This window comes from Ochotona curzoniae, unplaced genomic scaffold, assembly GCF_017591425.1.
Source record: "Ochotona curzoniae isolate NIBS_2020 unplaced genomic scaffold, NIBS_Ocur_1.0 contig_46, whole genome shotgun sequence".
NCBI lineage: Eukaryota > Metazoa > Chordata > Mammalia > Lagomorpha > Ochotonidae > Ochotona > Ochotona curzoniae.
In genome coordinates, this window is record NW_024466340.1 from 249,322 (window position 1) to 272,880 (window position 23,559).

Consider the following 23,559-nt stretch of genomic DNA (forward strand, 5'->3'; position numbering starts at 1 on the left):
GGAAGGCCTGGCTCCTCATCTTGGACCTGAACTAGCCAGAGCCTCCTCTCTCACCTCTCCCTGCACTCCAGGGTCCATAAACATGCAGCCAACGGGACTGAGTGAGGTGGGAACAAGGTGGCTGCGGGGACTGTCCCGTGACTCTGCCTGATGCAGCTCAGTAGTGGCTGAGCACAAGGAGCTACTGTCTCCACCGTCCTCACTAGGTCCCGGCTTTGGGGACACGGACCTGCTGCTGCTTACAAAACCTTGAGTATTTTTCGTGGGGTTTTTTTGGTGCTTCTCTCCGTTTCTCTCGGGCCTGCGCTGAGCCCCAGGATGGTGCTGGTAGAGGCTCTCCACAGGCTGCCGTGCCCAGACCCCTGGGTTGCTTCCTCCTCCTCCGCCCCGGAAGAGCAGGAGGGACAGGGTCCAGGAGCTCACGCAGTCCTCAGTCACCCAGGAGAAGGTACGGGGATGGGCAGGGGGTGGAGGGCAGCCCCCGCAGGCAGCTGGCTTAGCGCCGGGTGCTGCAGTAGCTGTGTACGGAGCTGTAGCTGCGGCTCCGGCTGCGGGAGCCCGGGCTGGGACTCCGTGAGCTGGAGCTGCTGCCGCTCGTGCGGGTCCGGCTGCGGCTGCGGCTGCGAGTCTGGCTCCGGGAGTAGCTGCGGCTGCCCGAGCGGCTGCTGCTGCTGCTGCTGCTGTACCAACAGGAGGAGCTGCTGAGGCTGCTGGACGAGGACGGGCTGGGCCGGTAGTAGGGGATGGGCCTTTTCCGGGCGCTGCGGGAGAGCACAGGAGGATGCTTGAGCACCTGACTTGGGTCCCAGCCCCTTCCTGTCCCCTTCCCTGGCTGCGAGGGGAAAATCTCCACATTGTACTGACACACCTTGAAAATGCATCATCTCACTTTAAAAACAAGCAACAAACCAACCAATCAAGCCCCACCTGGCATGAGGGGGTGGTGGTGGTGGGGGAGAAGGCGCAGAGCCTCCAGCTGGCATCAGAAACTACATCCAAAATTTAATTGTAGTTTTGTGTTACTATTTTTACTTTTACTAGAACCTTCTATTTATGGTGAGAGAAGCTGATTTTCCATTTTCTGTATGGTATCAAGTTTCTTTGTGATATAAATGCATGGGCCTCTAAAAGAAATGGCGCGAGGTGGTGGTGGGGGGCATATCTATTCAAGGAAAATAAGGTGAAGGCGTGGCTGTGGGACTGAGCGGGTCACACCGGAATGCGCCACAGTGTGGACTTGGCTGGGTTGCTTAGGGAAGCTTTGGATGTCACTATCTAACTCAGCCCTCCACCAAGCTGACCCCAAGGAAGATGGCTTTTTTCAAAGGCTGCTCTGGGGGGATACCCCAGGAGGTGACACGGCCACCCCGAGGCCCACCGTCTGGGAGCACACATCCCTGTGTCGCCAGGGAGAGTTCCCTGGGCAGCCTGGGGCCCCATTCGGCAGTGTGTTAACAGGGAGACAGAGCCCAAGCAGCGCCTCTCCCCCGTCATTCTGCTCGCTTCCGAGGCCTGGGACACCCTCTTCTTGCCCACAGTCCAGGCTTTTCTGCCCGGACACCTCACCTGGGACTCCCACCAATGCCAGCCGTGCGGCCAAGGGCCATGGCGCGTCCAGGATCAGGACCAGGCTGCTGCCTCTCCATTCCCATTCCCAGGTCACACCCCCTCCCTTCCTCAGCCTGCGTTCCCGGGCCCACTAACCGCACCTACTCCATGGGGAAGGAGGGGCCTCAGAGCTAGGAGGGTCCCCGAAATCCAGCGCCCGGAAGGCCTCCGGGCTGGTCTGTGGATCTCCCTGGCAGAGCTGGCGGTGGGAAGCAACTCCACAGCCTCACCTGGTGATCCGCCGCGCCTCCAGGTGGCTGGGGGAGTCTCTCCGGCGCTTGCGCATAGGCGAGTAGGACCTCCGTCTCCTGCGCACTCGTTCACGCTCTCGCTGCTGCTGTGAGTCCTTCTCACTGTACTTGAGGTCCCGCTCCCTGGAGGGGTGCGGCGGGTTCCAGGGTGAGGAGCTGGGCTCAGGTGGCACAGGGCCTCAGGGAGGGCGGTAAGGCATCACTGGGAGCAAGTGCCACGTGAGTGAGTGTGATGCTGTGGCATGGCTAAGCACTGTGGGTTTGGAGTCTGGGATGTGGCCCTGGGGTTGCTTTAGGACACTGAACAAGGACAGGGCCTGGAAGGGGCGCTTAAGAGGCCCCTCTGGGTGTTGGGATTGGGGGTGGAGCCTAGCGGAGGGGCGTGGCCAGTGCCTTGGGGGGGCCTGTGGGGCAGTACCTGCTGGGACTGTAGCGGGAGTAGCTGGGGCTGCGGCGGGATCGGGAGCCTCTGCTAGGTGGGCTCCTCTTGCCAGACTTGGAGGAGTAGCTGGGAGAGCGCGAGTAGGATCTGCGGAAGAGACCAGAGTCCCTGAGGAGCCTGCAAGGCATCAGCCCAGTGGTTGGTGGGTGGACGCCTAGCGCTTTACTCAGCCAGCCCCCTCCTGGAGCGGTAGTTACTAGGGACAGCTTCATCTTCCTGAACACTTACTGTGCTGCACTGTGTGACACACACTCCCTAGATGATCTCACTTGTCTGGACCTCACTTTTCTCCTCTGTAAAATGGGGGTAACAATAGGACAGATGCTGCCACACTGTAATAGCAAATGACTACCTTGAGGTAAATCACTTAGCAGGTTAGCCTGTTAGCCTCGCACCTGGGAAGTGTTAATTATGGCTGTTAGGCATTTTGTCACGCACCAGACACCCAGTGAATGCCTTGTGCACACTACTTTATTGAGCCCTCAAGGCCATCCTTGGGTTGGGTACCACTGTCCCATTTCACAGATGGAGACCCGGATGCAGACATGTGCTCAGGGTGTCTCTTGTGGTAGCCTGTCTGTCCCCCAAGCACCTGGGAGCCAGGCCTGTGTGGCACCAGGGTGCTTGTGACATCTCTGGACTTCACAGCCTTGCATCGTGGCCAGCCCCTGTGCTAATACGGTCCCCCTTTCCCGTCACTGCTACTGTCTCTCACTTGATAGAAAGCGCAAAAGGAGGAACTCCTCCAGTCTCCTCATCCTGGGCCAGTGTCCTGCTGTGGTACCCGGCAAGTCAGCTCTGGCCAGCCTGCTGCTGGGCTGCACGCTGTAAGCTGCTGGAAGACAGCGTCTGGAGGAAACACATTTTTGGCTGCTGTGGGAGGATCCTGTGAGGTCTGTCCACCCATAGCACTGACACTGAGTGCTCCTTCTCTGTGGAGAACCAGGAGTCACTTCTCTGCCTTAAAACATCAGAACTAGCTATGCTTCTAAGCGAGTGGTTCCATTTTTCTTTGGTTTGTAATACTGCGACAATATTTTTTTATGGCACAAATATTTGTTGAGGGCTCTGTGCCGGGTGCTGCTATTGCACCGCTCGGCTATGTAGGGCAGTCCTGGTGTCCTGGTGGGCAGTCAGGGTGCAAGGAGGGACACGAACGATAGTGCATGCGAAACGCACCGTGAATGTCAACCAAGATGGGAAAAGGCGGGGTACTTTAGTATGCTCAGATTACTTGTTGAGGTTTCCGCACAATTTTGTGGCTGACCCTGAACATGTAAATGATCATAAAGGCCAAATTCACAATATCCCCAGGCTACCAAAGAAACACCCATAACAATGGCATTGAGCCCAGAGATCTAGTCTCCAGCCCGAACTTCATTCTCTTCTTCCAGAATTCCATGACCTCATACTGCCATGACAAAGTCAATTCTCAGTGATGTAACACTTAATGGAACAATTTCCTTCTTTGCTTTGTCTGCTAGGGAGCTCAATGGCCATGTAGGCATCCCACCTCTGTTGCGACTGTACAGAATAGGCCATGTCTTTGAAGACTTACTCTTTATCCTGACTTTATGTTCTATCTCTCACCTTAATTTTCCTTTTAGCTTGGCTTGTTCTATTAATATCACTCTATCATGGTGATTTATTTTTTTGTCAGCTGCCTTGCCACCTTTCTTGGAATAGCCTGTTCTTAAAATAACCACCTGAGTGTGTAGCTCGTTTATTGGTGTTATTGTACCACTGAAGGTCGCCAATGGGGGATCTGCACGAGGCCGCAGTGGCTTAGATTGAATGGAGTCTTCCTGAGACTGGCATCTGTACATTCCACTACCACATGAATCCACATGAGACAGACAATGGTTGGAATTGGCTGATTGTTGGGACTGGGTGATATAGTGATAGGAAGAGTGCGAATTCTTCTCCTCGTATCTGTACCCCCTTCAGCAGGACTCTGCATCTTTGCCTCTGCGTTGGTCTTGTGACTTGCATGGCCAACAGGTTGACACAAGTGTTGTCAGGTCACTTCCAAGCCTAAGACTCAATGAGCCTTCTGTGTTACGACTCTTACTATCACCATGGGAACTAGCAAAGACAGACTGGCTAGAGAATGGGAGGCTACCTGGAGCGGGTGTAAGCCAGCTGGGGTCATCCGACACAGCCAGCTCTCAGCCAAGCCTCCAGCCGATCAAAGATGCAGGAGTGATAAGCCCAGAAAAGACAGAAAAACCACCTAGCTGAGCCCAGCCCAAACTGCTGAGCCAGAGAATCGGGAACTCTTTGCTGCTGTTAGGATGCTAAGTTCTGAGGTAATTTTTTTTTTTAATGCAGTAGAAACTAATCAATCTGTATTAGCTCCTCGTGCCAAGAGCAGCTCTAGTAACAAACGACTCCTCACATCCCAAGCACTGCTGAGCGCCTGCAGCGCCCAGGACACCCCTTAGGTTTCCATTTTGCAAACAAGGAGACTGAGGCTCTGAGAGGCTGGTGTGGGGGGTGCGTGGGCAGGCATTCCCACGGGCACCAGCTAGTGGTGGGAAGAATGAGTATTCAACAGCAGGTGTGTCAGACTCCGTTCCGCACAGGGAACCAGCTACGTAAGGGGGAGAGCACTGCAGGCCAACGTCAAATCTGCACTCACCTTTGTCCAGACGAGGTGGACCTGCTTCGGGTGTACTTGGGGGAGGCCCGGGAGTCTGGGGACCTGGAGGATGGGCAGGAAGATCGCGTGCTGGCATAGGAGGAGCTGCGGGAGCACTCCCTCCCTGGAGAGCTCTGCCCGGTGGATAGGACCAGACCGAATTTCTTGGCCTCGCTGCATTCCAGGCAGGGTGACTGAAAGCCCCTGCAGGAGGGAGAAGGTTGATGAGCACCTGGTGGCCTGCTTTTCATGGGAGCCTGCTTCCATCTTTCCCATCTCACCACCTCTGAACCAGCGTCCTGGATGTTCCAGGAGTGGAGAGAAGACCTCAACAGTAGGGGTATGAGCCAGTGGAGTACGCCTCGAGTGTGGGCATGTCCTCCTGGGTTCCTCCATACTGTCCCATGGGGGAAAGCTTGATTCCTTTTCTAGGCCTTCCCATTCTGTTCCTGGGAAGGGCATAGTGGGGGTGCTGGCGAGTTCAGCATCTCTCCTGGAACTCTTTGATCTCTGGGCTTCGGGATCAGAATTTTGTGCCCACATGTGTACCTAGCCAGAATGAAATATCTAGTTCTTTGTATGTGAGATGTGTGATACTACTCTTGTTTTTCATCTTCAGTAGTACTGTTTCTGTTTAAGTTTGCTTATTATGGTCACGACCGCCTCCTGAGGAGCAACTGGGATGCCCTCTCAACAGTGTGTCCTGAGGTGACTGTGTTGTGTGGACATCCAACCTAGATGGATGGCTCCATCACTGGCTGGAATCGAGAGACGCAGTGCATCTATAGGAAACTTGCTTTTACAAGTAGGAGGAGGACGCTGAATGATGAGAAGTCTAGTGTAGTAAATGCACAAGCCTGGAAACATAATCATCACATCAGTGATTAAGCATTAGGTCTGGTGCATAATTGTGTATGCTGTGCTTTTATATGACTGGCAGTGCAGTAGATTTGCTTATGCCAGCAACAGCTCAGACACGTGAGAATGTGCTGTGGAGGTGTCTGAGGGCACAACATCACACAGGCAGGAGCAGTGTCGCAGCTCTGTGCATCATGTGTGTCGTCCAACATGGCTGAAACATGTGGCACAGGACTGTGCACCAGAAAAGCAGAGGACTCCAGTAAAGCAAGAGCTTTAGTAATACACAGGTATGGTAAGCATCGTGAAGGTGATGGGTTGTTGGCCTGAGTTTGCCATTCTTGGGTGTAGCCCATTTTGGAGGCAGAGAAGTAAGACCCCACAAGGGGCTACCAGCTCCCCCAGGAGTAATTTTACGTGCTCTCTCTCTTGTCCCCCTGACCATAGGATGTTCTGGCTGTGTGCAACTCTCTTCTCGTCACCTGCCACATCCTGTTCATGGTTCTGACGTTAGTTGGAGCTCGTCCCCCACTGAAGGGTCTTCCTCATCTCTCCTCCACCATCAGTGGTCTCTAATGTGTTACAGTAGATCCCAGGTCCTGGGCTTCCCCAGTCCCTGTGTGGACCACTTGGTTTTATAAACATAATGTCCCAGAAATTGAGGTCTGGGATGGGATCCACATCTCTCTGAACACTGTTTTGCAATCCCTTGCGTGGGTCTTGGGAATGAATCCCACAGGAAGCAGCCATTGAGAGCTCTTCAGTGTCCAAGGCTCTCCATAAGGACCACTTCACCTAGTCTTCCCAGTGACCCTGGGGACTGGGCACTGGGACCATTGTCATAGCAGCGAAGACTCGGAAGGTGAGGCATGGGCAGGGCTACCTGGTATTCCAGACCCTGATCCGGCCAGCTGCCCAGCCTCAGTGTCTGTGACTTTCCCGATGTAGAGCATTGTTCCCTGAGCTCTCTGCTCCTAGCCAGAATCACACTTGACCATCATTTATATTTCAAAATGGAAGGCTGGGTCCAAATTATTTGTCCATGTCAATCAAGATAACCAGGGGCTGGCTGCTAATTGTCTCGTGGGCTTTAGCTCATCTTGAAGACAGATCTGTACTTGCATGTTGGCATTGCCAGTTAGTACCTGAGCACCTCAACCACCCAGTCTCACTTCCCTATTACCTAAAAAAGGAAAGCAATAGTTAATCTCAATCTCTCCGCATCCCTCCTGTATCTCTCTCCTCTGTCTCTCTCTGTTCCCCACCCCCTTTTCTCTCTGTACTCTTCCCTCTTCTCTCCCTCCTCTCTGCTCCCCTCTCTCTTTCTGCTAGACCAATAGTACCTATCCCCAAAGGAACTTAAAAGAAACTCAGTAAGTTTCCATGGAAAGTGTATGGATCAAACATTAGCAGCCACGATGATTATTATGGTTGCCATTCTTGGGGTCTCCTTGCATAGTAGCAGTACGTACGTACGTACACACACACACACCCCTCCCATCCGGAAACCCGACTGCCTGTTCTTGGAGACACTGATGTTCGTCTTGACCCAGCCCTGGCTCCCAGCCAGGCTCAGGTGTGAGCTGAGGCCAGGGATGTCCTGGGGCAGGCACTGCAAGGACCAGGGCTCCATGTGGCTGCCAAGTGGTTTGTCCAGGACCGAAGGGGCCAATGTGTGAGGGACAGAGAGTGCCCTGTCCCTTGACGAAGCTGTCAGCTACTTCAGGGCTTTTGTTTGGGACTTGTGGTCGGCTAGAAGCAGCAGCCACCACACGGATGGCCTGACAGCAAAGCTTCCCCTCTCCCCTGTGCACTTGCTTCATTAATAACTCCCAAGGGAACAGAACAACAGCAACCAGGTCAAGTGTTTGGCATTTAGAAGGTGTCTGGCAAGAAGTTCCCATGCAGGCTAGATAACTGGATGAGCAGTACAGACTAAATGACGGGTGAATTCTAGTAGCAGTGATTGCCACAGTACCTGGGTGATTTGCAGTTGTGAAAGCCCAGGTGACAGAGCCGAGGGGGGTGATGAAGTAGCAACACAGTTAACCTGCTGCATAAGCGACACTATGGAAGTGTTTTCTGCAGGATGACCGGATCTAGCAAGGGTATTACAGTGGGGAGGATCTCCCTTTACTGAAAAGTCACATACTGATGTATGTGTACATTTGTAATACGTGTGTGTGTGTTTATATTTGGAGGGTTTCACTTCCACAGCACAGCTGAGAGGAAAGCACAGGGACTTCCCTTGTGGTCCATGTCCTCAGTAAGGTCCATCCTTGTCCCTGACATCATGGCATAGTGGGTAAAGCCACCATCTGAGATGCCGGCATCCCATAGGGATGCTGGTTCCAGTCCCAGCTGCTCTACTTCTGAAACGGCCTGAGGAAAGCAGTAGAGGACGCCCAAGTGCTTGGGGCCCTGCACCCGCATGGGAGACTTGATAAAGCTCCCTCCTGTCTGCCTGGCCAGCTCTGGCAGCTGTGGCCATTTGCAGAGGGACCCAGCAGATGGAAGCTGTCTCTGACTTACTCAAACCTTTATCTTCAACCGCCATTCAAGCCAGTCTGAGCTGAGTTTCAGTCTCTGGAAAGTATAAAAGATGTATGTATGTGGGGTACAGTGTGGTAAATGATCCAGTGGCAGGTGGGGCTGCTGGGTTGGGGCCGTGTGCTGTTCCCCACCCTCTTCACTCCGGGCGCACTGACCTCGACTCCGGGCCCCTGCTGGTGGGGGAGAGGTTCTCCGAGGCAGCCCTCTTGTTCTGGGGCGAGGAGGTGGTGAAGGAGTTCCCTGAATCGGAGGTGTTGCCGCTGCCCAGCTCCGGGCTCTTGCCAGGGCCGCTGCCCCTGCCACCGCCGCCGCCTTGCCCAGGGCTCGCCTGCCCCCGGCCCCGCGAGCGCGCCGAGCTCGTCTGCGTGGACGGCGGCGAGGACGTGTCGTTGCCGGAGTCGTACTCCTGGGAGTGTCCTCGCGCCGCCGCCGTGGCGGGCTGGCTGCCTGCTTTGGCCAGGGGGTCAGCGGCAGACCCCGACCCAGGGATCTGAAAGCAAAGAAGAGGTGTTGAGGCGGCTGGGCACGACGCCCATGGGCTGCGTATAAATAACTTGAGAAATGTTTACCGCGATGATGCACTGTAACGAAAGGAGAGAGAGAGAGCAGAGACGCCAAAACACAAAAGCACAAATTCCTGAGAGGGTAACCACAGACAGGAGAGCTGGTGTGTGTGCTGCGTTTTTTTTTCCTCTGTGTGTGTTATTGTTATTATTTTTTTTCTTCTTCAGCCCCCTGCTAGGATAACTGGAAGATTGAGGTATCATGCAGAGAAAACGCATGCGATCCAGATGAACCAAAAAGAAAAAAAAAAAACATTTTAAAGGGAAATTATTATACAAAAGAGACAACTCAAAAGAAAGGGGCTGCAGACACCCTTAGCCTAAAAAAATAATAGTCAAAATAAAGGAAGGGCCAAAGAAATGGGGAACTAGGGGGGGCTGGAAAAAAAAAAAAAAACCTATGGGGAATTAAAAGAAAAGAAAGAAAATGGGAGAGAAAGCCAAAATTGCAAAGCGCTTCCACCAAATCCTCAGGGAAACATTAAAAAAAAAAAAAATTGCCTGACCAGAGGAACCCTAAACAAATACCACATGGGGAAAAGAAACAAAACAAACAGAAAAAAATAGGTGAAAGTTTCTGGTTTTGTGTTAACAAATGGGACATTGTAGCAGTTTTAGGTTCAACCCCCCTAAACGGAAGGGGAGGCCAAAGGATGGGAGAGGGGACCGAAACAAACAAACAAATGGAAGTCAAATAGTCTGACAGGAAAGAAACAAAAAAAAAAAGGTCTCTACGGAGATTGGTGTGTGTCCTTTTCCCCTTGTAGAAGGTATCTAAGGATTCTTGAGTGGCTTCTAAGAAATTCTCTCATATCTTTGCGGATCATATCCACTTACCAAGCAAGAACTCCTCCTTTAGTAGGTAGGTAAGGTGTAAGAGAAAGGGAAGAGCGGGCAACGTGAGTCCATCATTAGAGTCGCAAATGACAAGAAAACACACACAGCTCTCTGCACATCCTCACACCGAGCCCTGAACGTGGAGTTTTGTTTTTTGTGTTTTTTTTTGGGGGGGGGGGGATTGGTTTGTATTTTTTTAAGTGCTTTTAATGGGAAGGTGGGGACATCCATTCTGTTTCCTTTTCCTGATGGCAGGGGCAGGGGGAGGGAAGCTTGCCTGGTCTCCCTGGCCAATCCCTTCTTGTCTCTGTCGGTTGGAGGGAACCCTAGCTGAAGATGCGAAGGTCGGGCGTGTGTGTGGGCATGGAAGGAAGTTATGTGTGCAGGCAACGCTTGGAGACTGGGCTTTGTGGGGACTGGGACTGAAGAAGGTGTCTCCCTTCCTTACCCTGGGACCCTGTTGGAGGCTCATCTGGGACGGATGGAGGAGGAAAGCAGGTGTGGGAGCCAGTGCTTGGGAAGGCAGCTGCAGGTTTGGAGGTGGGGTGGGGTTAGCCTCAAGGCAGGGGTGTTGCAGTGGGTGCGGCTCTGGCCCTGCCAGCAATGCCGGACTGCACTGGGGACCAGAGGGTTCCTGCCCCAGCCAGGCCTCCTCCAGCACTCACCATCTGGGTGTTGGTGAGAAATCTGTGAGACCATTCCCCTTGGTCATTCTCCCCAGAACTCTGTCTGTGTGGGGATCTCTGAAGGTCCCATCCAGGCATCTGTTCATCCAAGGGACACGTCTTCAGTGTATCAGCTCCCAGACCCCAGGGTGGCTACTTGGGGGGAACCTGGAGAGTCACACTGAAGCACCCACCTGCGTGTGTGTGGCAGGCTCACCTGGGCGTTGGACGGAGCCAGGGTCCAGCAGGGAACGGGAGGAGCCTGGGCCTTGGGGCAGGTGCTCCCCTATGCTGCCAGCAGTTCTCAGGGCTGGGATCTCCTGTGAGGATTCTCCCAGGAGGCCATGCACACTGGCAAGGTAACATTGTACTAAGTTCTGTTCAGTGTAGCCTGCTGTTTCACCTGCTCGGTAATGTGGCTAGCTTGGCCTCGAGAAAGAGTTCAGAATACAGTTGTTCAGCTTGAGTTTTCTAAAATGCAGACATCTTTCAGCTCTGTTGGCCTTCCCACCTGCACTGTGGAGGCCATGTTTTTCCCACATCTGGAGTTCAATGGTAATCCAAGTTTTTCTAGCACCTCTAAACGGGAATGAGGAGGCATCATGCCAGGTACCCAGCCAGATCTGGGTCCTGGGCATTAGGGCTGGGGCTCTGTCCAGGGATGGCTTTGACAGATCTTTGTTCCAGAAGTGAGAAATGTATGTCTGATGGCCAGTCTGTCACCAGTGAATTGGGGAAGCCCATCTTGGAGGGAACTGGGCCTGAAGGTAACTCAGACAGGGGACTGTGGGCCTGGAGATTTCGTCCCTGGACCTCTCGTCCCTGGACCTCTGGCTTGCCACCTGGAGGAATTCAGCTGGGCCTTTCTCTCCAGTCTTGGCTGTGTATTTCAGAGCATTTGCACTGATGCATTATGGGACCCTGTTGGTAAGGATCTCCGAAGTGGTAGATAATGAAGGGAACCTTGCCCTGCTGCCTTCTCCACCCCGCTGTACCCACAAAGATGCTTCTAGATCGTTTCCACCTAACTGCAGCTTATCCACATGTACTGTGTGTGACCACAGTGGGGAACTCCATAAGGCATCATGTTTTATCACCATCACCAGCAGACGGAGGTAAAAGTCTGACTAACTCAGGTGGTTTCACATGCCAACCGCTCCTGCTTGAGCCTCCTGTTCCCTCGGGACCTGCTGGGGCACTCACAGGCTGTCTTTGGCCTGGGTTACAGTGTTCTTTACAGCGGCTCCGATGGCTCCCATGCCCTCCCATCCTGACCTCCCTATGACCCATGGACACCAACTCGGGCCTTCTTGGTTCTGCCTCAGCATCTGCTTGGTGTTCCAACCTCAGGGCACTTGCAAGTCTGTTTACTCTTCCAAGGTCACGCCTCCTTTCTCTTGCACTTCACATGGCTAAACTTCATCCTCCTACTTTCATGTCACTTCCTCTGATTGCCCAGACCAGGACAGCACAGAACTCTGTATACCCTTCGTGCATTCACTTACGCATTCACTCATTAAATCTTCCATGTGTTCACTCACTCACGGTGAGTGCCATCCTGTGTGCCATGGCACTGGCACTCCCTAGGGATAGCTGTTTATTGTATGGTTCATCTCTCCATGTGGGCAGGGGCCAGGACAAGTTCAAGGTCATCCTGTAAGCACCTCAGAGAGGAAGTGCTCAGTGAGTCTTGTCTAATGAGCAAAGCTGCTCCCTGCTGCCTCACCAGCCTGTGTGGAACCGCCCTGATGTAACTGGGTACAGAGGTTGGGCAATCAGACTCTGCTGGGTTATGGTTAGCTTTGGGTATCCGATGGATCTTTGAAAGGGGACTGACTGGCCTCCCTCATACTCCACATGGTTCCACCACACTAGGTGGCGCTCAGGCTGAGGGCCGGAGTCTTGAGCCTGGAGTCATTCTAGAAGCAAGAACTGTCAGCTCTGGTTCTAAGTGCAGGTCTGTGGCAGAAAGAAGGAATCCCCCTATGCTCTCTCCCCTTCCTCTTCACGCTCCTTAGTCTCAGAAGCATAAACTCCAGGCCACCCGCCTTCCAAGAGGGGGACATGTTTCTCTGAGTCTCCTTCCTCCCTCCTCCATGAGCTGCTGTGGTGGAAGATCAGGTTGAGTCTGGTCATTTGCTATCAACAGTGCTGTAGCCTGCCCAACAATGTGCTCTCCTATGGGTCATGAGTGAGCAAAAAGCAACCCCTCTGGGTCAAATGGGAAAAGAGAGACACCTTTCTCGGGGCTGACACAGCCCACGACCACCTTCAGGGCTTGGCAATGGGAGAACAGGTGAGGGCTGACCACCTCTTTGCCCTGCAAGCTGTTCATCCCTGAGCAGGGCACAAGTACAACATGTGCATGCCCCAGCAGGTCCCGAGGGCACGCTCTCACATGTTGCACCTGCCTGGTGGTGACTTGCATAGGGAGGAGGGGCTGTCCTGAAGATATCCATGTCTGTCTCTTTCAGCTGAACTCCACCTGCCCATGACTTCCAGGTGGCAAGGCCACTTTGACAAACTCATCCTTGGCTACTGCATCTGGACAGTTGAATGCCCCCTCCAGCCCCAGATTCTAGCTTCTCTCTTTATTCCACATAGAGAGGAGCCAAGGCAGAAGGAAAGGGTGTTGGGAGGGAGGAAGTGATCAACTAGGCAAAGACCCTGGAGTCACGGTGGAGACGATGGAGACCTCCTGTGCTCTGGCCCTGCCCTCCCGCTCTTGGGCAGGGGGCACACGTGTTGCAGGTGGTTCCTACTTGGCACCAACAAGACAGGACAATGCCGTCATGCTCCTCTGTCACCGCATCTAGGTAGTAGCTACATCTGAATTCATCTTTGAAAGCTCTCCTTCATCCATGGGGATGTTCTCTCTATGAAAAGAACTGCTGCCTGCTTCTGTGCTACTTGCTGGAAAAATGTTCTCCAGCGGCAGTTGAGATTGCTGCATTGTCGCCCCGCAGTGATGCTGGGCTCCTCCATGCCAGTAGCCCTCACCCCAGGGTGCTGCTCCTTGGTGCAGTCTTTCCCATCCCAACCCTTACTCTTCTTGAGTGCGTGCCTTTGCAACATAGCATAGAAACCCATTCCTTGTAAGAGCTACCTGGTTACTAAGTAAAACAACCCCTGTCTGATCCAGTTCTCAGAAACGGAGACAGGCATCTGACTCCTGTTAGCATACCGGAAAGGTGGCATGTCCACAAGAGAGTGGGAGCAATAATGCCTTATCAAAGCAGCTACCATGGTGGGGACCTGGAGCTTAACCCCACAGGGCGTATTCTGGGAACCAATATGGGACATGCACCTCTCATCCCAACCAGGGAGTCGGGGGGCTGGGTATTTATCACTCATGGCCTGAAGATAATATCCTAGAGCTGCCGGTTCTAATATGTCCAGACTGATGCACGTGCAGTGGGCCTCGGCAGGCAAGGAATGCCATCCAGGAACCTGAGGAGGGCCGTGTGCTGTGAAACAGGGAGGGGACAGTCTGTGCTTCAGCATCCCTAGTTAACGTTAGAAAGCCGGTGAACTGGGTTGTGCTTGGCTTCCGATAACGCTTTCTGTGAGTCACTTAGTATATTGGACTGTGAACTTGGGGACAGCTGTCGTGGCACAGTGGGTTAAGGCATTGTGGGACTCCCACATTCCATATTGGAGTGCAGCTTTGAGTCTCAGTTCCACTGCTTCCAATCTAGCATCCTGCTATTGCATCTTGGGAAGCAGCAGGTGATGGCTCAAGGATGTAAGGCTCCCACCACCCATGGGGTTCTGGGGGTCAGATAAGAGCTCCGGGATCCTGGCTTCAGCCTGGCCCAGCCCTGGCTGGTTGACGGCATTTGGGTGAGTGAACTAGTAATGGGGATTTTACTCTCTCACTTTCAATATTGTTCTTCCTTTCCAAGGGGATAAAACAAAAAACAAAAAAATACCAAACACACATTTTAAAGATGGAGTTAAATTACCTGCCAAGGTCTAAAGAATGGTAAAGTCCCAAATGAAAAAAAAAAAAAATCCCCCTTTAGAAAATAGGCTTTGGGAATGCTCAGCACACACGTGCCTGGCCATGGGCAGCCTGACAATAAATGCCACCGCCTCGCTTAGTTGGAGCCTGAGCTCCCCTGGCTCCAGGCCCTGCGCAGTCACTGTTCCTCTCCTGCATTATCTGCCTGGCCCCTGAGACACTGACGTAGAAGTTCAAGGCTCCCCGCTAATCCCCCTGTAAACGGCATAACCAGAGGACACCTTGTTCCTCTTACATGTCTCCTGCTTCTCTTTGAAAACTGCAAAGCAGATGGCCCTGTCTTCCCCAGCCTTACCCCCTGGTGCACTGGGGCCCAGGAAGCAAGCAGGAGAGTGACCCCATGAAGGCATGTTGCCGTCACGAGCTCTTTCCTTCTGGACCCACGTGGCTGAGCCGAATGACTGGGGTAGACTGCTTTGCAGGAACTCAAAGCTAATGGGTAAAGGCGGGGTCAGTGGTCTCTATTCCCTAAGCTCGTTCCATGTGAAGCTCTGGAGTTGTGTTTGTTTTAACTCATAAGCTTGCCTCATCCCCTCGTGCCTTAATACTCTTAAGTATTAACACTTGAGTTTTTCTAAGAAATAGTTAAATCTACCCCACCCCCTTTCTGGCCCCCATCATAGACTCCAGCTCCCTGAGTTTTCCTGGGAGTCTCTCTCTCTCTCTCTCTCTCTCTCTCTCTCTCTCTCTCTCTCTCTCAGCCCTCCAGGGAAGCCAGCACTGTTATTTATTGTTTTTGTTTCGAATCATTATTTAATCAAGAACTGGGGCCTGGGTGGGGGGTGGGAAGAAAAAGGCAACCTCTCACTTACACTTAAGAATTTAATTTCAGCTGAATTTTGAGATCAAGAGGCAGCTCGGCCTAATAGGTTACAAAAATACAATCAAGAAGAAAATTCCAATTAAACTGAACAAGTCCATTTACGGCGCCTCAAATGGCCCCATGGAGAGAGACGGCTGTAAATTTCTCTCCCTCTCTGCCATATGGGGGATTGGAAACTCACGTGTGAGTACAGAGCTGCGTGGCAGAACTTTTAGCTAGAGGGGTCTGGTTGTTCCTTTTTCTCAAATCCTCTCGTTTTACAAAGACATTAAGTTTATTTTCCTTGCTGTTGTTTTACTTCCTTTGCAACGCTAATAGGATAGAAGAAAGGCTAGATGACCCGTTGGGAGTTCATCTGGGAGGAAGGGACGGTGGGGAACAAGAGGAGCTCAACAGGGACTGTGGGAAGAGGACCAGGGGTTCTGGGCCCAGGGCGATCCCGAGGGGTTAGGGAAGGGGCTGTGAGCTTTGTCGGGAAGCTCCCCTTAAGGGCCCCCTGCCCGCTGGCTCTCACAAGCCTCCATTTGGACTCAATTGCTTCCTGAGCCCCAGTCGAAATGAGAAAAATTCAAGGTGATGAGTTTTTCATCTGACTAAACATGTTCTATTTACACACTCCTATTTTCCCGAGGTCATGTCCTTCCCCTGCCTCTTCTGGTGTCAGGATGTCTCTTCAGTGATACCAGAAATGGTGGCTTGCTTTCTTCTGTTCTAACTCAGTCAACATCACCAATACTGTCACTTTCCATTAGAAATAACTAATGAAATATAAACTGGTCCCCAAGGTCCTCAAGTCTGTTCCCTCCCCTGCTCTCACACTTCACTGCATGCCGTGAGATGCATCATATACAACCAGTGAGCAAGAGTGGGCACTGTGTGACCCATGTCAGGACCACCCGTGCATTCTCTCCTCTTTCAGCTTCATTCTATCGGTGGACAAAATGGGAAGCCACACCTCATCCTGCCTCCCTCCCCTCACCCCCATCTTTCCTGAGCTCACAAATACTCTACAACATCCTACCTGGTGTGACTTAGAATCAGTTAAAAAAAAAAAAACCCAAACTGCTGTTATCAAATGACAATGTTGGTCACTGTTGCCTAATGAATGTTACCGTCCTGAGTACTGGGATAAGCGCCTTCCACAGAATAAAAGCTGCAGGACACCACAGATTGCGTGTGCTTGTGGCTGGCACTGTGCCTGGCACATGGTGGGTATCTGGTAGATTGTTTTCATGTTGGATGTATGCTTCATCTCATTGCATCTTCCTAGTGACTTTACATGTAGGTGTGATGATCAACCCAAGATACAGGCAAGGATGCAGACACTGAACTCAGGCTTTTTGGGGGCAAATCCTAGCTTCTCCATTTAGTGTCTTTCTCTTGATTTCCCCAGGCTGTAATTTCCTCACTTTAAAACTGGGGATATTAGCAGAATCTATACCCCCCTAGCCCCGAAGGGCTACTATTTAAAACATGAATGAATAAATGAGCTTAGGTGATATGTGAGTACCAGTGCTGTCACCCAGAGTCCCCAGCGCCATCCCCAAAAGCCCGTGGCTTAATGACTGCAGTTCTGACATCTCCTAGGGCTCTCATCGAAGGCCTCCAAGCTCTGTTACGGCGTCTCTGCAGGCTCCTGTCGGCCGAGGGCACGTGGCTCCCATTGGCCCTGGCTGGAGCTCCTTCCCCCACCCCGCACCCACCAAGGTCTAGATGCCCTCCCCAGCTCTGATAGCCTTGCTGGGGAACCCATACAACCCCGAAAGGGCCTGGCCAGGTCTTGAGGCCCCCAGCCTCTACGCTGGCTCTCAGAGTAAACCTCCTAGGTGCGAGCTCCAACTTCCACCCCCTTCCCTCTCCGTGAAGTCTGGACACCCTCCCAGGCCACTTCACCTCGGCTTTACCATCTGATAAAAAGGTGACAACAACGGAACCCACCTCAAAAACTTGTTTTGTGTCTTAAAAACTGGCAAAGCTGTGACACTTCCTGGCTGTGCCCTGACATTTCCCCTCTCCTTCTTCTACCTGTCAATGATCTCAAACCTAAGGAGCTCCAAAACCTCCTTCAGAGCCCAGCTCGGCTGTTTTTTTCGCACCGCCTGGCTCTTCGGCAGAGCCTCACAGTACCTGGGACGGACCTCCATCCTGGCCATGGACATTACTCCAGATGTTTAGTCACTAGCTTGGTGTGGGTGCTGCCCTACCAGATGTCACACTGGCCTTGACTCTGAACAAGGCTGGATTTTATTTATTTTATTTGCTGGATGGTGAGACTGTCTATAAAGCACCAGGGGAGGAGATGACAGGGGCTGGGGTCCTGGGGCGGCTGGGACTGTTTAATAGTGAAGTGGCCATGTTTGGATATTTAGCCACCAGAAGCAGCACTGGTGTCACCCTAACCACACCCCTGTCACTGTTTTGCAGCTGTTTTGCAGCATTCTGGTGACCAGCAGGTGGGCTTGCAGAACTCGGAGGAATGCTTTGGGGTCTGTCTCACCAGCGCCTGGATCGGAGATGCTGGCGCCAAGGTAAAGACCGTGAGTGGGACGGGAGGGTCTCCAGGCTGTCTCCGTGGGATCTCAGCTTGCATCTGGGCTCTGACCCAGCCAGCCAGGGCACCTCAGGTCAGTTACCAACAATGGTTTCCACTAAGATTCAACCCTGTAATTTCCATATTCATATATGCAGATGAGCCTCTTGATGTCATGCACACAAGCCCTGACTTTCTAAAGAGCTACACCTGGGATGGAGGGGTGGCAGGAGCCGCGGCGCAGGAGGCCCTCCATCCTCAAGATTCGGTTCTTTCAGAGGGCCGTCTACCCCTTTTCTCTTACTCTCATTTCCCCTTAGTTGTGCCAGTAACTGTTACTTAGCCTTAACCCTTTCCCTGCCAGCTAACATTCTACCCCCAACTGGGCATCAGTTATTGTGGCGTGTCTTTAAACATTTCCAATTTCTCTGGTTCCCTTCTCCTCCTTTGAAGGTTCGTATTCATCGGACTCTGAGCTGAGTCAGAACCTGAATCCCTCTAGGCGCTCAATGGATGCCATAGACCTCCATGGACACTTGCAAGGGGTGAGTCAGAGCACCTCAAAAGTTATCTTCCATAGCAAAACCTTGGGTCTTTGTTCCAATACAGAAACTTCTCCGGTCTCTGCCTTGGTAAGAGGGCAGATAGAGGGTCAAGTAGGGGAGTCACCCAGAAGGCAAGGTTTGGGAGGCGCCTGATGCCCCCAGGAACTGGGTAACTTTGCGTGTGATGGGACAACCATTGGGACTACACTGAAGAAAGAGAAAAACTGACCTTGGAGTAGGGGTTCTGCATCTGCTGCAGGCTTAACTCCTGACTAGTGTGCATCTACAAGTCTTCTATCATGGCTGCAACGACGACTAGTCCCACGCTCTTACTGCTGCGATGACTTGCACCGCTTTATCCATTATTCCACTGCGTCACTACCCAGACCAGCAGCATTCACTGTGTAGCATCACCACTTACCCAGTGCGTTCTCAGGCTTTCCCTTAGATGACACCATTGAATGCTCATGGTGACCCCATAAGGTCCGTCTCACTATTCTCATTGGGCACATTTTGAGCAAACAGACACAGAAAGTTTCCTGAACTTGCTCAAGGCTTCAAGGCCGGAAGCGCAGTCGGTGTCTGAAATGTTACCGTAACTCTAATATTTTGCTGAGTTTTGCTCCTGGCCCAAGTGCTTGGCTCAACAGCTGTCTTTGGAAGAGACTGTTATTATTTGCAATTTTTAATATATTATTAGGCATATATAACTATGTATATAGATGTATATTAGGAACTACAGCAAAAATGGGTAAGTGACTACTCCTTTCTTGGAGCCAGGATTTGATCACAAAATCACAACCCCATGTCTTCACTGCCTTGCTAGAGCCCATGAGTCATTTCTCTGTCTCGCTTTCCCCAGATCAGCAGAGAATCGTGGCAGGGGAGCTCTGAAGGCCTCGCCTGCACAGGGACGTTCTGGCTCTTAGCCCTTGGGATCGGAGCCGGGCTCCTGAGGGCCATCGAGGCTTCCCACCCCAAAGCCACCAGGAACCTGTGTACTTTAGGAAAGAAAGTGGCCAGTAGCCAGTCTGATGACATCACTAGCCCACGTGGGGGGAAAGGCTCAGATCTCTGCAACATTGTTCACAGACACAACCTTGTTAGGAAAGCATCAGTAGGAAAGTGTGAGGTAGTTACTCCCAATGGCAATTTTGAACAAGGGTCAGGTGGGGTCTCCAGAGGGGTCGCTGTAAACACCACAAGCAGGCATGCTGAGCAGCCTTTGCCGAGTTTCCTCCTCTTGTTCATACTGTACATTCATTTTCTCTTTCCCACAGTGCCCTTGGAGACTGCGCCCATTGCCCACTTGAGGAAGCAGGCACTGGCAGAGATACAGCCAAGCCTCCAGACCCCTACCACGCTGGGAAGACTGCGTCTCAGGACACTTGAGGTTTGTGGCTTATACGTACTCAGTGACCCAGACATCTGGGGAAGAGTGGTAGATGGCTACACAAAGACAGGTTTGGGCAGAATTAGAGTTTGGTGATACCAGATACCCTGATGGGTGAAGAATTTCCCAAGATACACTGCAGAGGACTATGGTGTCCAGCAGGACTCATGCTTTTGCTTGCCATTGCTGTCTCTTCGCTGCCCTCCCTCCCAGCACCTCTTAGGAAGCAAAGTGATGGGAGTCACCTCTTACAATGCTGAGGCGCACATAGAGCCAGGGGAGGCAGGTCCCTTCAGAGCAGTCGGGTACCATTGCAATTTTAACTCTTAATTTGAACTCTCTTCTGGTCTACCTGCCCCTTCAGCATTTCTAAAAGACCTTCCCGTACTCTGTGTTACCATATATTTCTGACAGGTGGAAGAGGATGACTTCAAGCTCACCAGGGAGAAAGCTGAGGTTAAGTGGTTTGCGCAAAGCCACATAGCTTAATGTCTTGCTCAGGGTGTCTCACAGACTGGTCAAGGTCTAGCACGTCTTTGCTGACCCAGGAGTGGGAGGACGGGTGGGGAGTGTCACACACATCTGCTCAGCCTGTTTCCCTGGTGGGATTTGCTCTTGCCTTGGGGCCGCTTCATCCCTGCCCTTCACCACTCCGAGCCTTCATTTTCCTGTCCCGTTTGTGCAAGAGACTGGGACGGCTCCATCTCCCCCAACTCCCCGAGAGGATACAGGTCAGGTGCTATCAACTCCTCAAAGGAAAATTCCCAGGCACAATCAAGGTCAGGGTTATGGGTAGAATCAAATTCTAGGTGCCACCCTGGCTGCCCACCAGCTGGCAGGTGGTAGAGCAGGAGAGTGTCTGTTACACCCAAGCCCCTTGCTTTTCCTGCCTGTGCAGACCCCTGCCGGCATGTCTCACATTACACCCTGGCACAAGTCACGCTGGAGGCCTGGATTCGTTTACCAACAATTCCTTGGATAAAAGACCCTCACTTCATTTTTCTCTCTCGGTCCCCTCCCCAAGTACACCCCCGTACCCTACGCCAAGTCGAATACTGCCAAAGGTTGGTGAATGGCCATTGGGCTAATCAGTAATGAGGTTTAGAGCCAGTGGGATTTTTTTTTCCTCCCAAACTGAGTTCAAACATATCATACACTGCTCTGAACTTGTGCTTCCACCTCCCCCAGGTGTTGCGGCCAAGGCTGGCAGAGGAGTCTGTGCGTTAATACTTACTATAGCCCTGGCCGACAGGAAGCCGAGCACCTGCAGAGGCTGGCTGGGTGGCTGGCTGGCCTGGGGCTCCGGGCTGGCCTTGCAGAGGCTCCTGGTGCAGCGGCGGGAGTGCCTGCGGTGAGACTTACGCCCTTCTTCAGGGGACCGGCCTCGGTGCCTAGGGGCAGGAGAGAGAGTCCTGAGGGTCTGGTGAAGGAAGAATTGCGCAGAGGTGCGGAGGGACCAGCAGGGACCAAGGGAGGGCCAGTAGGATCTCTGAGAGCATCTGTGTGTGTTCTTGGTAGACCTCTGTGTATATGAAAGCTGATCTTTCATCCACCTCTGTCTTTACCCACTAGTGCATCCATTCATCTAGCCAACCGGCCAGTCAACTGTCCAATCACCCACACCCACTCATGTTTGATCCATTTACTCATTTCTTCATTTTTATGTACCTGGGGCCTGTTATTGCAGCTACTGCCCCATTACAACTATAAAAACCAGGAAGGCCTCTTCGCTGGTTTAACATCCTCTGTGTGACCAACTGTCACATAACCATGGGCGTGTTTGGGTGTGTCCATGTGCCTTGACAATACATGGCTGTGTATCTGTGCATGTAACTTTACTATCTGTGAGGCACACACACCCTACTGTCACCTGAAACTTTTGGGGAGACAAAAGACAGAAGGCAGGTTTGTTGGGACTAGATTGGGCTGCCTTGTTAGTAGAACAAACCGGAGACACATCTCACTGCAAGGCTGGGTATCCAGGTTTTTTTTTTTTGAGTGACAGTGTTTCTCAGTCAATGGTAAGACTTTGATGTAGCTGAAACTTGCCCATTGCCTGGCGACGCTGTAGCATCACAGGGCAGTATGTGACTCATGCATCATGGGATGCTGATGGGAGTTAGCTCCCGAGTGCTGTGCTAATCTAAGAGGATAGCACTTGTGAGTCTAGGCCTGACAGGTGACGGTGAGGATGACGGCTGCATTGCTAGTCTGGAAAGTTACCACGCTGTACGTCACATCGCTGTTGGAGGCAGCATTCCTTTCACTCCCAGAAAGCTTACTGTAAACTGCATGTGCTGCCTCCGACAGCTTGTGTTCACCCGAGAGGATCTACTGGGTGAATGACTCCTATCACCTAGGCCCATCTGCACCCACAACTGCCCACCATGACAATCACCAAACGATGCATTTTCTCGAAGGTACCCCAGTCATTCAGTGGGGCACAACCACACTTGTATTGTCAATGAACACAATCCTTCAAGGTTTGCACGGCACTTATGTCTCCCTTTCAAAGCCCTCTGCACCTTGGAGACACAGGCAGGCCAAGACTCCTTCTACTGTGGGACGGATGAAGGAGCTGAGGCCTGGTGATGTTGAGACTGCCTGAGGTTACCCAGCTTGAAAGCAGCTGAGCCCAGGGAGATTTTCTGCCCTTCTAGGAGCCTGTGCCTCTGCTTCCTGCCCTGGAGTGTCCCTCTCTGCTCGGACCTCCCAATCATCGTTCCTCTGTGGCTGTGTGTGTGTGTTGCCCCCTCATACCTCCTGCAGGTCCAGTCATTCAGCCTAAAACAGGCACTGGTGACCTCAGAGAGTGACAGCGCCAAGAGACGGGGGCCCATCAGGAGGCCTGGGCCAGTGGCTGTGAGGCCAACCCACTTCTCTAGCAGGTAAGCTGGGGAGGCCCTGCAGGGTCCTCTGGCCCAGGCTGATCACAAGGAAACCAAGTGCCTGTCCTCCCTCTGCCGGTGGCTTCCCAACTGTAATCAATCAGGGGGCAGTTTGGCTCAGTGGGACAGTGCTGGTCAGGGAGAGGCTACCAGGAGCAAGCCTGTGGTGGGACAGGCATGTGTGTTGCCCCTCGCAGCACAGCGACATACTGTTCTGTCCCAGACGCTGTTGCAAGTGAGGGACAGCTGAAGGGTGGGTCTAGAAAGGAGGCAGGGCAAGGCCGAGGCTGCGGCTGCTGGAGCGGGGAGACAGGTCTCTGGTCACCCTGGTGTTGTGGACAAACTTCTGCCTTCCCCAGAACTCAGACCATAGCGGGGAAGGCTCTGGCCACACCTCCGTTTGTCAGGTCACGGGGTGGCCTGGTGTTGTGGTGATGCTCTTGAACAGTTGTTGGTGTGGGCAGGAGCACCAAAGCTGGCTCAGGAGAGAGGACGGGGCACTGTCCCCCAGGTGCCACCCATGGGTGGTGCACGTCCCATCACCAGGTGGTGGGCGTATTAAATCTGCCCAATTGATGGGCACTCAGGTGTGGGAGGCGCCTGCAAACAAGAATAGCAGCGCCTGACACCAGGAGCTGGCCTTGGAGCGCCCACTGGACACCAACAGCAGTGTAGCCTGAGTCCTCCTCCCTCTTTGCCATTCCAGTCTGGGGGCAGCCCCTGCACCATCACGGAGGCAGCTCAGGCTAGCAGAGAGCAGAGGCAGCAGGGCCTCGGCACTTAGTACTTGGTGCTGTGCAGTCTTTCCCAGCCTGCTCAGCTTCTCTGTGCTCACAGCAGCCCAAGGTAAGACTACAGAGACCTGAGCTACCCTCTCTGGTCCCCAGCCTAGTTCTGTCATCTAGTTGCTAAGCGACTAGCCCCATGCCACAGTCCCT

At 52.7% G+C, this 23,559-nt stretch overlaps 1 protein-coding gene across 1 annotated transcript in view; it reads right to left on the reverse strand.

The window, feature by feature from the left end:
* Window positions 1-496: 496 nt before the first annotated feature.
* SRRM4 (serine/arginine repetitive matrix 4) overlaps window positions 497-23,559 on the reverse strand; it is a 122,387-nt gene continuing 99,324 nt past the window's right edge. The window contains exons 8-13 of the mRNA XM_040986871.1: window positions 20,968-21,124; window positions 8,509-8,843; window positions 4,943-5,146; window positions 2,278-2,388; window positions 1,839-1,982; window positions 497-761 (exon numbers count right to left, since the gene is read on the reverse strand). Of these exons, the coding sequence (XP_040842805.1) occupies window positions 497-761; window positions 1,839-1,982; window positions 2,278-2,388; window positions 4,943-5,146; window positions 8,509-8,843; window positions 20,968-21,124 (1,216 nt within the window). The remainder of the gene's footprint in view (window positions 762-1,838; window positions 1,983-2,277; window positions 2,389-4,942; window positions 5,147-8,508; window positions 8,844-20,967; window positions 21,125-23,559) is intronic.